At 39.1% G+C, this 13052-nt stretch overlaps 1 protein-coding gene and 1 long non-coding RNA gene across 5 annotated transcripts in view; one reads left to right on the plus strand and one right to left on the minus strand.

The window, feature by feature from the left end:
• Window positions 1-2354: 2354 nt before the first annotated feature.
• Window positions 2355-13052, plus strand: part of PAFAH1B2 (platelet activating factor acetylhydrolase 1b catalytic subunit 2) — a 28012-nt gene continuing 17314 nt past the window's right edge. For 3 of the 4 annotated variants that reach the window (XM_079105426.1, XM_079105427.1, XM_079105429.1), the window contains exons 1-2: window positions 2355-2503; window positions 10174-10261. In XM_079105426.1, the coding sequence (XP_078961552.1) occupies window positions 10181-10261 (81 nt within the window). In that variant the 5' untranslated portion in view covers window positions 2355-2503; window positions 10174-10180. The remainder of the gene's footprint in view (window positions 2504-10173; window positions 10262-13052) is intronic. The other variant, XM_079105428.1, reaches the window with a different exon arrangement.
• Window positions 5656-10167, minus strand: LOC306640827. The gene is made up of 2 exons (XR_013757927.1): window positions 7137-10167; window positions 5656-6953 (listed from the first exon to the last, which is right to left on the minus strand). It is a non-coding gene; the product is annotated as an uncharacterized lncRNA (long non-coding RNA).

Raw genomic sequence — 13052 nt, forward strand, 5'->3', positions numbered from 1 at the left:
GAGGCAGGAGGATCTCAAGTTCAAAGTCAGCCTAAGCAATTTAGCAAGGCCCTAAGCAACTCAGTGAGACCCTGTCTCTAAATAAGATACAAAAAAGGGCTGGGGATATGGCTAAGTGGTTGAGTGACCCTTGGTTCAATCCCCAGTACCAAAAAAAAAAAAAAAAAAAAAAAAAAAGTACTTCTCCAGTCCTTTGTATTTTTTAATTTTGACATAGGGTCTTGCTAAATACAACAGGCTGGTCTCAAACTTGCCATCCTCCTTCCTTAGCCTCCAAGTTGCTGGGATTACAGGCTGTGCCTGACTGCCAAGTTTCCTTTAACAGAAGAAGAATCCTAAAAGCACTTCTCACTCTCGAGATAGCTGAAATTATCCTTTGAATATGTACTCCTTGCTTTCCTACATAAATCTCTGTGCCTCAATATCTGACACACCCTGAAATTCTTTCCTCTCATGAATGTCAAGGACCCCCCATCTTGAGTTGAGGTCTCTTTCCAGGACCACCCTGGACCTTCTCCAGTGAAAAATGATTCTCCCACCCCAGCCTCTTTGAGAAGCTAGGACTACAGTCATGCTCCTAGTCTTGAATGAAGCTATCTTCAAGGTTGTTGGGCAATGGAAGACAAGCACTTAGCTAGTAAGTGATGCCCAGATGCCTAGATGGCATGTGTATTTTGGCTCAGCATTGAATTCCTCACTCCTCAAGCACACATACACCCATTACAGCTATGAAGTATTACTTAACATTTGCAGGTATATTTTATTGGATTTTATGCTATAGTAGGGCCTGGCCTGTAATCCCAGTGACGTTGCAGGCTGATGCAGAGAATCACAAGTTTGAGGTCAGTCTCAGCAACTTAGCAGGACCCTGTTTCCAAATTAGAAAATAAAAAGTAGGGGCTGGGGTTGTAAACTCAGTGGTAGAGCACTCGCTTAGCACTTGTGAGGCACTGGGCTTCATCCTCAGCACCACATATAAATAAATAAATAAAAAGTATAGTGTCCATCTACAACAAACAAACAAATAAATAAAAAGGGCTGAGAAGCTCAGTGGTATCTCCTGTGTTTGATCCACAGTACTATCACCCCCCCCCCCCAAAAAAAAAAAAAAGATTGGAGGGAAGAGAGTCTCTCTGGATTTAAAAAAAAAAAAAAAAAAAAAAAAAAGTAGAGAGGAATCTCAAAGACCTCAAGAAAATTTTCTCATGAATATGGGGTACTGAATGCAGGATTCCATGGATTCATCCCTGGAGAATTATTCATGCTGTTTCTCTTCCTTTATCAATATGTTTCTGGGCTACCTCTTTATACTATCATTTGGAGTCCCAGACACAAATTCTTTTCAGTAAAACATTTAAAACAATAAACATTTACTGAGCCCAAAGTACCTACCAAATATCATGTGAACATCTGCAAGAGTTCCAAGGTAAATTAACAACGTGAAAATCACTTTGTATCAAGAAAAAATATTTTTGGATATTTATGCCTGAGACAATACATATTCAGTACCCCTTGATGGAACAGGTAGTCTGAAGAAAAAAAAAAAAAAAAAAACCCTGATATATCTTGACACTTAAGGATCCCAGGTTTTTACGGTATTCGTAACAGGTGTTTATCAACCAACCCTGAATCTCTTGATCAATTTCAGATTCCTGGAAACTCTACCTATTCACCAGTCTGGGTCTGAATGAATCAGCTCAGGTGCTGCTCCACTAAACCTTTTGCTACGAAAACCTGACCATTTCTTTTGCCCCTCCTCTCTGCTCTTACAAATGCCGCATTTATATAGCATTTAGCATATAATACTTTCATTTTCGACTTTGTATGTCTTCGCCTAACCTGGATGGACCTTTAAGGAAAAGAATGGGGCTCGCTATCCCCTATGGTATTAAAAGGCGGTCACCCACAATTTGTACATTCATCACAGAAACAAATCCTACTCAAAAGTAAGGGATTGCCTCATTAACCTTAGCGCCCAATTTCCCTCACACTTTCGGCAATCTAGTTTATTCTCTGGATGGAGGGAGAAATCAGGTTGGCTGGGTGAGAAGGGAATGGCGTCAGTGTGAGGTCACGCTACATTGTCCCGAATGCCATCTCGGGATGGCATCCATCACACCGTGGTGACGGAACGCAGGGCTCTGGGATGCAGCTGTAGGAAACACAGTGAGGCCCAAGCCATACAGACTATCATCAAAAGAAGTGTAGGAGAGAAGACAAAGCCGAGAACGCAGCAGGGCGTGGCCGGACACCTGGGCGCGAGAAGGGAGCGCCAGTTGAGAGTGAAAGTGAGAGGGCCAGTCTGAGGCCGGGCAGGACGGAGGCGGAACTTCCGGAAGCCATTTGCCTGAGTGGCAGGGGAACCGGAAGTGGAGGCGCTGCCGCTGGTGCTGGGGCCCGAGCAGGGACGCGCCGGACTGGGGCCGCCGGGACTGAGCGAGCGACAGACGCGCCACCCGCCGACGCCGCAGCCGCTTGGGGCCCGCACGGACCCTCGATCTGAGTGAGTGCATCCAGGGTTGCCGGAACCCATGGCCTAGGACCGGGGGTTGGAACGCGCCGCGAGGTGTTATTGTGAGAGGCCCGCGACCTCCCCTCCCCCACCCAGGCTGGCCCCTCCCCCGCGCCATCACCCCCCGCCGGCCCTTTGGGAGCCTCGCGTTAGCCTCCTCGGCCGGCGGGGGTGTGTGAGGGGCCGCCTTCCGCCTGAAAACCTCATTCCCGGCACCCCATCCCTAAACCTGTCGACTTTCCTCAGCCGCCGGCCGGCGCCTCCACCCTGCCTATTCTGGTGGAGGTGTAGCGTGGCGGGGCGCGCCGCCCTGCCCACCCCGGGAGTAGGCCTTCCTGCACCCCGGCTCCCTTCGCCGATCGTTCCCTCCTACACGCACTCGCCCTGCCTACAGCTCTGCTGTTGCCTTTTCCCTCCATCCCTGGGGTTGAACCTCTGACCCTGCTCTCTCCGCTCGCCTCTAGTGGAGGCCCAAACCATTACTTGTGTGTGTGTGTACGTACCGAGCTCTTTCCCTTTCCCCTTTTGTTGAAAAATGTCTCCTCTTTGGAAAGTTATCTGTTGCCTCCAAAGATCGGTGTCATGACTCAAATTATTTCTTAGAGGGTTATGCAGTCCAGCACCTCTTTTTAGAGATGAGACTCAGAGAGATTGGCGATTTGCCAGTCTCCAGTCAGCTAGTTAAACCTGTCAGTGGATAGGTTTTGGGGGGTGCTCTCCCCCTCCCCCGGTCCACGTCCATTTACCAGATCAGAGCATTGCGGTCTACAGGTTTGATTGAGTCGTTGCGGGGTGACTCATTATTCTGCTTTCCATAGCTCCCAGGCTAGCGCTGGCTTTTCATAATTTATATGCAAACCTTAAGAAAACTCAGCACAAGCTTTGGCTTCTTTGTAGAACCTGCCCACAGAGAAAGGAAGGACCACCTGGACCCTAGGGCCTAGGGACCTCATTTCTTTCAGCTTTAAATTGCGGGGAGAGGTAAAGGTGTGGCCGAAGAGCAAAGAGAAAATAGGTTTGTCTTTGCCTTGGAGATGCCTCGTATCTTTAGGTGCTTCTCCTGGGCACATTGTTCTGACATAAAGGTCGCCTCCTTGTGGGAGAGCAGCGGATGGAATCATTGTGCATTAATTTATTGGCTAAGGCATGTGATAAATTATGGATGTGCTGGAACCCAGGGACCCACCCACCACCACTGAGGCAGGGTATTCTGGATGAGGCTTGTCCTCTTCTTAAGAATAAGCCTGCTAGCTCCCTCTGAAACAAAATGAAGAGTCTTAGACAGGTCTGAGTGGAAACATCCAAATCTTATAATTCTTAAAACTTTCTCCTTCCATCTGTTTCACGTTCAAACTTTTAAAGTAAATGTTCATCTTGAACATTTACACTTCTTTGTTGGAACTGGTTTCTACAGTATCCCAGCATATATATGCATATGGAAATTCTGGTTTTGTTTTGTGTTGTCATAGTCCACGTTAAGTAGAGAAGATAGAAAATGCAGCAAAATTGTGCTAGTTGCTTACTCCTCACATTCCCAGAATTCATTTTGATAGACAATTAAAGGTTTTCTGGAATATAGCCTGTCATGGTAAATTAACAAAACTTGCTCTTCTCATCTATTAAATCCATTCTGTTGGTTTTTTTTCTCAGTGATTGTGATCTCAAGTTTATGACTTGCTTATGAATCAGTAAAATGAGATGGAAGACAAATTCCTCCCTATTGTTACTTTCTTGTAGTTTGTTTTTGCAATGCTGGAGATTGACTCCAGGGCCTTGCACATACTAGGCAAATCTGTCACAGGGCAGAAAACCTAGTTACTCAGATTTTTTTGTGATGTACCACAGGCTTCTCTGTAGATAGCTCCTGACACATCCTTCATTTTTTTGTTGTGAAGAATTCAGTAATTTTATCTGTCTCCCAAAGTTAAATCCTCCAAATGCGTAGCCCTCTAGATTGTGCTCTCTAACCTGATTCTTAAAAAGTAAATCACTTGGGTTTATGTGTCAGTTTTGTGTGTGTGTGTGTGTGTGTATTGCTAGAAATGGAACCCAAGGCCTTGTGTCTGGCTTAGTTTTTCTCTTCTGAGTGTTTAGGGTGTTTAAAAATGTTACCAAGCATAGGCATCAGTGAAACTGTGAAAGTTACTTTGTATTGTTAAGATTTTTTATTTGACAAAATAATACAAAATCCAAGTGTCTGAAGGCACAAATTTTTGCCCGAATATTTTGCCCTCTGCAAGAGGAAGGATGATCTTGTATTCATAATTAAAGAAGGGGAAAAAAGACTACCTACTTGGGTATTTTTCAGTCTTCTCTTGGTTATAACTGCCTTTTACCTTTAGGCAAGTGACATTTTTCCTCCTACAGTTTTTCTTTCCATATGCCTTTTTCATTTTGCCAGTAAGGAAGTTTAGGATTCATATGGAAATATTTCTCAGTATCAGAATGCCATTAAATTTGGGTAGTGATAATAAAAAATAAGCAGAAAAACTTGGTAAATTAAAATTTGACAGTTTCATATAGTCTTTTTTATTTTAAAAATGTTTTTTTCATATAGCCTCTTCTATATAGAACATAACATCCTTTGCTCAAGGATAATAGATTTTGGTTTGTTAACAGTAATAGGTTGAGCATCCTTAATCTGAAAATATGAAATACTCCAAAATCTGGACTTATTGAGAACACTGATACGATGCCACAAGTGGAAAATTCCACACCTGACCCCTACAGCCAAATGTCGGCAACTAAATATAACTCATAAAATTTATCTACAGGCTATGTATATGATATAAAAGTGAATTTTATGTTTACCTTTGGTCCCTATCCCCAAGATAATGTGCTAATATTTCAGTCTAAAATCCAAAACACTTCTGGTTCTAAACATTTCAGATAAAGGATAGTCAACCTATGTATCACACTGATTTCAAATCCCAGCTCTGTCGTGGAGCAGGTTTCTTATATCTCTTTGAGCTTCAATTTGATTTAAATAACAAAGCTCCTAGCATGGGGTCCTGTAGATAGTAAGTTTTTTATAAACATTAATTGTAATTATTAATTGATTTTTGAGAAACTGGGAATTGAACCTGGGATTTTGCACAGAGTCACATTCCTAGCCCTCTTTATTATTATTATTATTATTTTAAATTTTGAGACAGTGTCTTACTGTTACCCAGTCTGACTTTGAATTTGTGATCTTCCCGCCTCTGTTCTGAGTAGCTGGGATTACAGTTGTGTGCCACTATGCACAACTTAATTATTGTAGATCAGTTGTTTACCTGTTGGATGAATTTGAAAATCTGCATTGGTAAATGAAACCCTCAATCTAAAGAGATGTTTATGTTAACCATTGGTATGTGTGCACCCCTTGGGATACATAAGATGATCTATTGGAATATAAGAAAAAAAACTTAAAACTTCTTTTAACTTTTTTTAGTTTAAAAAAGGGAAAAATAGACTTTACTAATAATTATACATTACACAGTAATTCAAGTATTTAATTTACACACAAGTAAACTGGAGTGCATTCAAAAAGATTCTAAAACACTGAAAAAGGTTTGGACCCCACTAATCTGGATCAACCTTTACTCATATGTTCACTTGATGCTTTACTGTTACTTATTGACCTAGCTTCTCTTTGTATCTCCATTAACAGAAATCTGCTTTGTGAGACAAATCATTTCAGTCTGTACTCTTTATTTATTAGAAATTTATTTCACTATATTGGGGGTGCAACTGAGTGGTAAAGCACATACTTAATATGCACAAGGCCCTAGATCCAGTCCTCCTCCCAACCCCTCCCCACTTTAAAAAAAAGTCTCAGTGTACATACTGGCCCTCTTTCTGTTTTGAGTCATGCAAAATAAACTTAATATACTTTCCTAATAATCTTCAAATACTTTAAGACAGTTGTTTATGTCTGTGTTTTTTTCCCCAACTAGTTTATAGGTTTAAATATGCCCATTCCTTTAACTGTTTATTTTTGTGTTTTTTTTCCCCCCAAGTACTGGGGATTGAATCACCATGCTTACTAGGCAAGCACTCTATCACTGAGCTATATCCCCAGCCCTTTTTAAATTTTGAGATGAAATCTCACTAAGTTGCCCAGGGCTAAATTGGCCAAGACTGGCTCTGCTTTAACTCTTGATTAGAAGTATATGCCACCACTACTGGCTCAAACTATTTCTAATATGATAGGTTTTCAAATGCTTTACAATCTTGTCTCATTTCCTTGAACCAGCCTCTCTTTACCAAAATTCTTTTAAGTTTTTCACCAAGATTTAAATGTGGCCCAAGAACTGAAATGATGTTGAAGTGTCTACACTTTATTTTCTTTAAGTGGTGAAGAAGGTATTGAAATATATTTCAATTATATAATCACATTGTTAGGAAGGCACCTCACATTCACCATTGTTCTTTAAACAACCCCTAGGAAAAGTAGTTTCTTTTTTTTTTTTTTTTTTTAGTAGTTTCAATCATATAGTGAGAGTAGAGAAAACTATCTCTCCTTTTCAATAGTGAGCTCTCAGGTAAACTCTGAATTAACATCTGTGTCAGTTAACTTTTGGGTCAGTAATACCTAACATGTTAAGAATTTCTCCAGTTAGGAAAATAAATGAGAAGAAACTGATGAAATAGTTGATTTTTAAGTTGTTGATGGACACAATATCTTTATTTTATTTATTTATTTTTAGGTGGTGCTGAGGATTGAACCCAGTGCCTCACACATGCTATGCAAGCGCTCTACCACTGAGCTACAACCCTAGCCCTGAAATAGTTGATTTTTAAGAGGGAGTTGTTATGTTGTTATATTTCTTTACATGTATAGATATCAAAGTTGGAAGTCTATAAGATGGAAAAGGGTCATTGCCATCTGTCTGTCTTAAGGCTAGTAAGAGTTTTATATATATATTTATAGATGGACACAATACCTTTTATGTATTCATTTATTTTATGTGGTGCTGATTGTGGAACCCAGTGCCTCACGTGTGCTAGGCAAGCACTCTACCACTGAGCCACAACCCCAGCCCTAGTAAGAGCTTTTTGATCTGTGGGAAAGAATGGTACTTGAGGAGAGCAGGTGGTGCTGGCAGTTGAACCCCGGGCCTGTGTGTGTGCTCTATCACTGAGGTATACATCCAGCTCAGAATGTACTCTGTGTGTGTGTGTGTGTGTGTGTGTGTGTGTGTGTGTTACAGCAGACTGAACCAAGGCCTTATGCATGCTAGGCAGGTGCTCTACCATTGAGTCATAACCCTATTTATTTTATGAGACAGGGTCTTGCTAAATTGCTTAAGCCACCTGAGTAGCTGGGATTACAGGCTTTTACTACCTGGCCTGGCTAGAATGATACTTGCTTTTGTTTTTGTTTTTGTTTTTGTTTTTCCTTATCTGGAATTGAACCCAGGGATGCTTAACTACTGAGCCATACCCCAGCCTTCTAATTTTTTATTTTGAGACAAGGTCTCACTAAGTTGTTTAGGGCCTTGCTTAATTACTGAGGCTCGCTTTTAATTTGTGATCCTTTTGCCTCAGCCTCCCAAATTGTTGGTATTATGGGCATTTTGTACCATGCCCAGCTTTTCTTTCTTTTCCTTTTTCCCCCCTCCGCTGGAGATCTAACCTGGGGCTTTGCCTGTGCTAGGCAAAGTACCTTACCAGAGAGCTACATCCCTGGCCGCAAAAATGATACTTCTTAAATTTAAATTTTTATTAAGTACCACATCAGATTTAACCTGAATATTTCAAACTTAAAAGTAGAATTGAACTTAGACATCAGTTTTTATTGTTGTTGTTTGTAGTACTGAGGATCAAACCCAGGCAATGCTCTACCACTGAGTTATATCCCCAGCCCTTTCTTTGTTCTATTTTGAGATAGGGTCTTGCTAATTTGCCAAGGCTGGCCTTGAACTTGCAATTTCCCTGCCTCAGCCTTCTGAGTAGCAGTGATAACAAGTGTGTGTCACAGTGTCTGGCCCTAAAAATTCTGTATAGAACATTCTGTTGATTTAAAAACAAAAGTAAAACCCATAAATTTTAAAAACTTAATATATGTCAGTCTTTTGGCCCTTTAATTCATGTTTCTTTTTCCTTTATTCATCTTTTACTTTTTTGTGTCTTTCTTAGGTAATGAAATCCAGATACTGTAGTTTGAAGGACTATAAAAACTCTTCTTGAAGTTCTTCCTGGTTTGCTGTATTTTATGTTGATGTTTTTATTGCAGTTCTGGTGTTGGTAGTGGCAATTGAACCCATGGCCTTCAGCCTGTTAGGCAAATGCTGTACCATTGGGACACAGCCCCAGCACTTTTTAAATTCTGTTTTGAAGCAGAGTCCTGTTAATTGGGCCTTTCACTTGGAATCCTCCTGCCTCAGAACCCCCACCCCAGTAGCTGAGATCCCAGGTTTGTGCTGCCATGGATGTTTTTAGCTCCATGTTGCATGTCTCTTGGGTGAAGTGGTTAGATAAAAGCCTCCATATAATGGGTCAGCCTAAACTGATTTGCCTTTGGTAGGCCAGATGTGACATGGATGTCAAGCAAACCTAAGTTCAGATCTTTCTCAGTAATTCACTATACAGATTACCTAAATTCTCTGACACTTGTTTTCTTCATTTTGTAGTACAGTTGTGAGAATTGGGTAGAGAGAAACCATTTCTAATAGTTCTAAATTACAGTAACGTAAAGAAATATACCCCTAATATGTGGATTTCTTACAGTTTCATTCAGATAGTAATTTGGCCCTCACTCTAATTTTTTTTAAGTAGTGTCATTTAGAACTGAGCTATTTGTGTAATTAATAATACTATTATATGCCTCTATAATTTATTTTTAATGAGAAGGTATGTTTTTGTGTTTATAGCTTTGTACTTTGAGATTCTGAAAAACTACTACTTTGGGGGGTGTAGCTCAGTGGTAGAGCATTTATGAGGCCCCAGGTTTGATCCCCAGCACCAAAACAAAGAAACAACTCCCTTGGCAATCCCCAGTGTGGTGTTTTAGGTACTTTTTGTGTGTGTTTGGGTATATGCTCACATGTGCACAGGTATGTGTGTTTGAAAGGAATTTATATTTATTATTATTATATCAGTTTTCATTCAGAGAAAGCCTAATTCTAATTTGAAGATGACAAGGGAAAGAAAAAGATTGTTCATATAGAGGGTGGCCTCCTTTTAATGTTTAAGCCACAAAAACCTGGATTTTTCTCTTTTGCTGTCCTTTTGCATTTGGACCCTGTTTCTTGTATGTGTTCTCCAGAATTAGTTGAAAATGGTCTGGTTTACTATTTGTTTTTGTAGAAGATTATGATTTCTAATTTTTCTGAATTTTACTTATTCCTTTTTCCTATCATAAGATCCATTTTTGAGCTCATCATCACTAAAATGTTTTTAGTGAAGACCTGTAAAAAGTAAAAGTAGTAAAAACTTGTCAAAAATTAGTGCCAGATTATGACTGGTTTTATCATAATCTGTAATACAGTTATTTGTGTGATATTTAGTAACTCGTGGACTCTAATAATTGCTGTAGCTGTTGAAAATAAATCCCAGTTTAGTTTCTTGGCCAAAACCCATGATGAAACAAATTATTTAAAATTTGTCATGTAATATTTAAGTGGTAACAAACATTCCTATTAATAAATTAACATGACATAGACATTTTTTCTCAGGTATAGAATGAGCCAAGGAGACTCAAACCCAGCAGCAATTCCACATGCAGCAGAAGATATACAAGGAGATGACAGATGGATGTCTCAGGTAAAAGGAAGTGTATATGTGTCATTCACATGGGAACAAACCTCTTCAATTTGGGGGGAATCTTTTGACCAAAGCTGCAAGGAGCATTTTAATAGTCAACAAAAATGTATACCTATTAATAAAAAAATCTAATGTTTGAAGTGTTCCCTATCACTAGTCTGTTGTTGGAGCTGAGGAATGTTTTGATAACTTGGTGGTTGTCCTGTGTTAATATCTTTATTGTATTCTGTTTAAAAACTTCTTTTTCAAAGAAGTTTTGAAATTATACACATGTTGCAAAGCATGTTCTTTAAAAAGAATGCCTATATCCTTTACCTAGATTTAGGAATTGTTAACATTTTGCCACATCTGCCTGATTCTGTCTGAATCTATTTGTATATACCAACATACTGATTTACTTGAACAATCTGAGGTTAAGTTTGTTCTTTATTCTTATTTATCCTTAAATATTTTAGAATGTTTGTTAAGAATGAGAACTTTTTTTTTTTTTACATATAGGCTAGTGATTAATTAATTAAATAAATAATTATTATTATTTTTATTTAGCTTTTAATTTTTTACAGACTGCATTTTGATTCATTGTACACAAATGGGATACATCATTTTGTTTCTATGGTTGTACACAATATTTTTTTAAAAAATTAGATTTTTATTTTTTTTTTTTTTTATTTTTTTTTTTACAACTATAGGCTAGTGATTAAAATCAGAAATTTAGCATTGATAGAGGACTGGGGCCAGGGCTCAGTGGTGGAGTGCCTGTCTCACATGTGTGAGGCACTGGGTTCAATCCTCAGTACCACATAAAAATAAATAAAGGTATTGTGCCCATCTACAACTAAAAAATATTTTTAAAAAACATTGCTAGAATACTGTTACCTAATCTAAAAATAATATTCAAATTTCTCCAGTTCTTCCACTAATGTGGGTTGTGTGTGTTTCCCCTGATAGTAGGGATTGAACCTTAGATTGCTTTACCACTGAGCTACATCCCCAATCTTTTTATTTTTCGTGTCAAGACAAGGTCTCACTAAGTTGCTCATGGTGGCCTCAACTTTGTGATCCTCCTACCTCTCAGCAGCCTGAGTCACAGTTGGTTACAGATGTGTGCAGTGGTGGACAGCTAGAATTTTAGTGAATGTAGAAGAAAGGAGGGAAAATAAAATCATCTTTAGACTCTCACATTATTAATTGCCATATACACGATTCAATGATCAATGTTAAAATTTGTGGATACACTTTAAGGAGAAATGTATAGTATTTGCCTAGCCTCAGATTATCTCCCCTGAAATTACTTTGGATGGTTTTAACATATGACCACTAGTTTTTGATACCCCTTTCTCTAGCAGCTGAAACATTTAAGTCCCTTTATATTTACTATAGGCTGAATTTAATGTCTCATTTCTAACAAATAGGAAATGGAAAGGAAAATTAATAACTTTATGGTAGATAAGCCAGGGAAGTAGTCATCCTTAACTAAGTGATCAGTGTTAACATCACCAGTAATAAGTCAAATTAAGGTCATGTACCCCATGCAACAAAAAACACTGGTCACCTCTATGGTAGTCTTACAAATCTATAACCTTAATCTATTCATGACAAAACATCAGTCAGACCCAGATTGAGGGACATTTTACAAATGTCTACTATTCATCAAAAGTGTCAGTCATGAAAGACAAGATCAGAACACTGTTTCAGATTAGAAGACACTGAGATTTGAGGAATAAATTCAATGTGGTATCCTGAACTGGCTCCAGGAACAGGAAAAGGGCATTAGTGGAATATTAGGGAAGAGCTGAATAAGCTGGGTGCCGTGGTGAACACCTGTAATCCTAGCACCTCTGGAGGCAGTGGCATAAATTCGAGGCCAGCCTCAGCAATGTAGCAAGACCCTTTTCCAAATAAAGGGCTGGGGATGATGTAGCTCAGTAGGAGAGTGCCATTGGGTTCAGTCCCCAGTACTGGGGAGGAAAAAAGAGCTGAATGAAATCTAGTTTAGTTGGTAGTATTTATTGATTTATACTAGTTTTGATAAAAGTACCACGTTTATGTAAGATACTAATATTGGAGGAAACTGTGAGGAAATGGTATATGGGAATATTCTAACTTTGGCAGCTCTTCTATAGACCTAAAATTATTTCAAAGTAAAATAATTTTTAAAAAGAAAAATAGGAAACAATTATGATTAAAGCAAGCATTGAGATATAATACCCATGAAATACAGTTGTCCTTTAGTATCCATGGAGGATTGGTTCCAGGGAAACTCCTCTCCCCATACCAAAATCCATAGATGCTCAACCTATTATATAAGGTGGTATAGTATTTGGATATAACTTATACACATTTTCCTGTATACTTTTTATTTTTTAATTAAAAAAATTTTTGTGTGTAGTTGTAGATGGACAGCATGCCTTTATTTTCTTTGTTCATTTTTATGTGGTGCTAAGGATCAAACCCAGTTCCTCACACATGCTGGGCAAGTGCTCTGCCACTGGGCTATAGCCGTAGCCCCTCCTGTATACTTTAAATCATCTCCAGATCATTTGAATACACTGTAAATGCCCTGTAGGTAGTTGTACTACTCCTTTATTTAGGGAATGATGAAAAGAAAAAAGTTGAGAGTATTTTTGATCATGGTTGGTTGAATCTGCAGATGTAGAACCCAAGGATATAGAGTGCCTATTATATTGCAAAAATATCTAACCCTTGCCAGGTGTGGTGGCGCACACTCATAATCCCAGTGACTCAGGAAGCTGAGGCAGGAGTATCACAAGTTTGAGGCCAGCCTCAGCAG

The sequence above is a fragment of the Sciurus vulgaris genome (assembly GCF_902686455.1).
Source record: "Sciurus vulgaris genome assembly, chromosome: 11".
Lineage (NCBI taxonomy): Eukaryota > Metazoa > Chordata > Mammalia > Rodentia > Sciuridae > Sciurus > Sciurus vulgaris.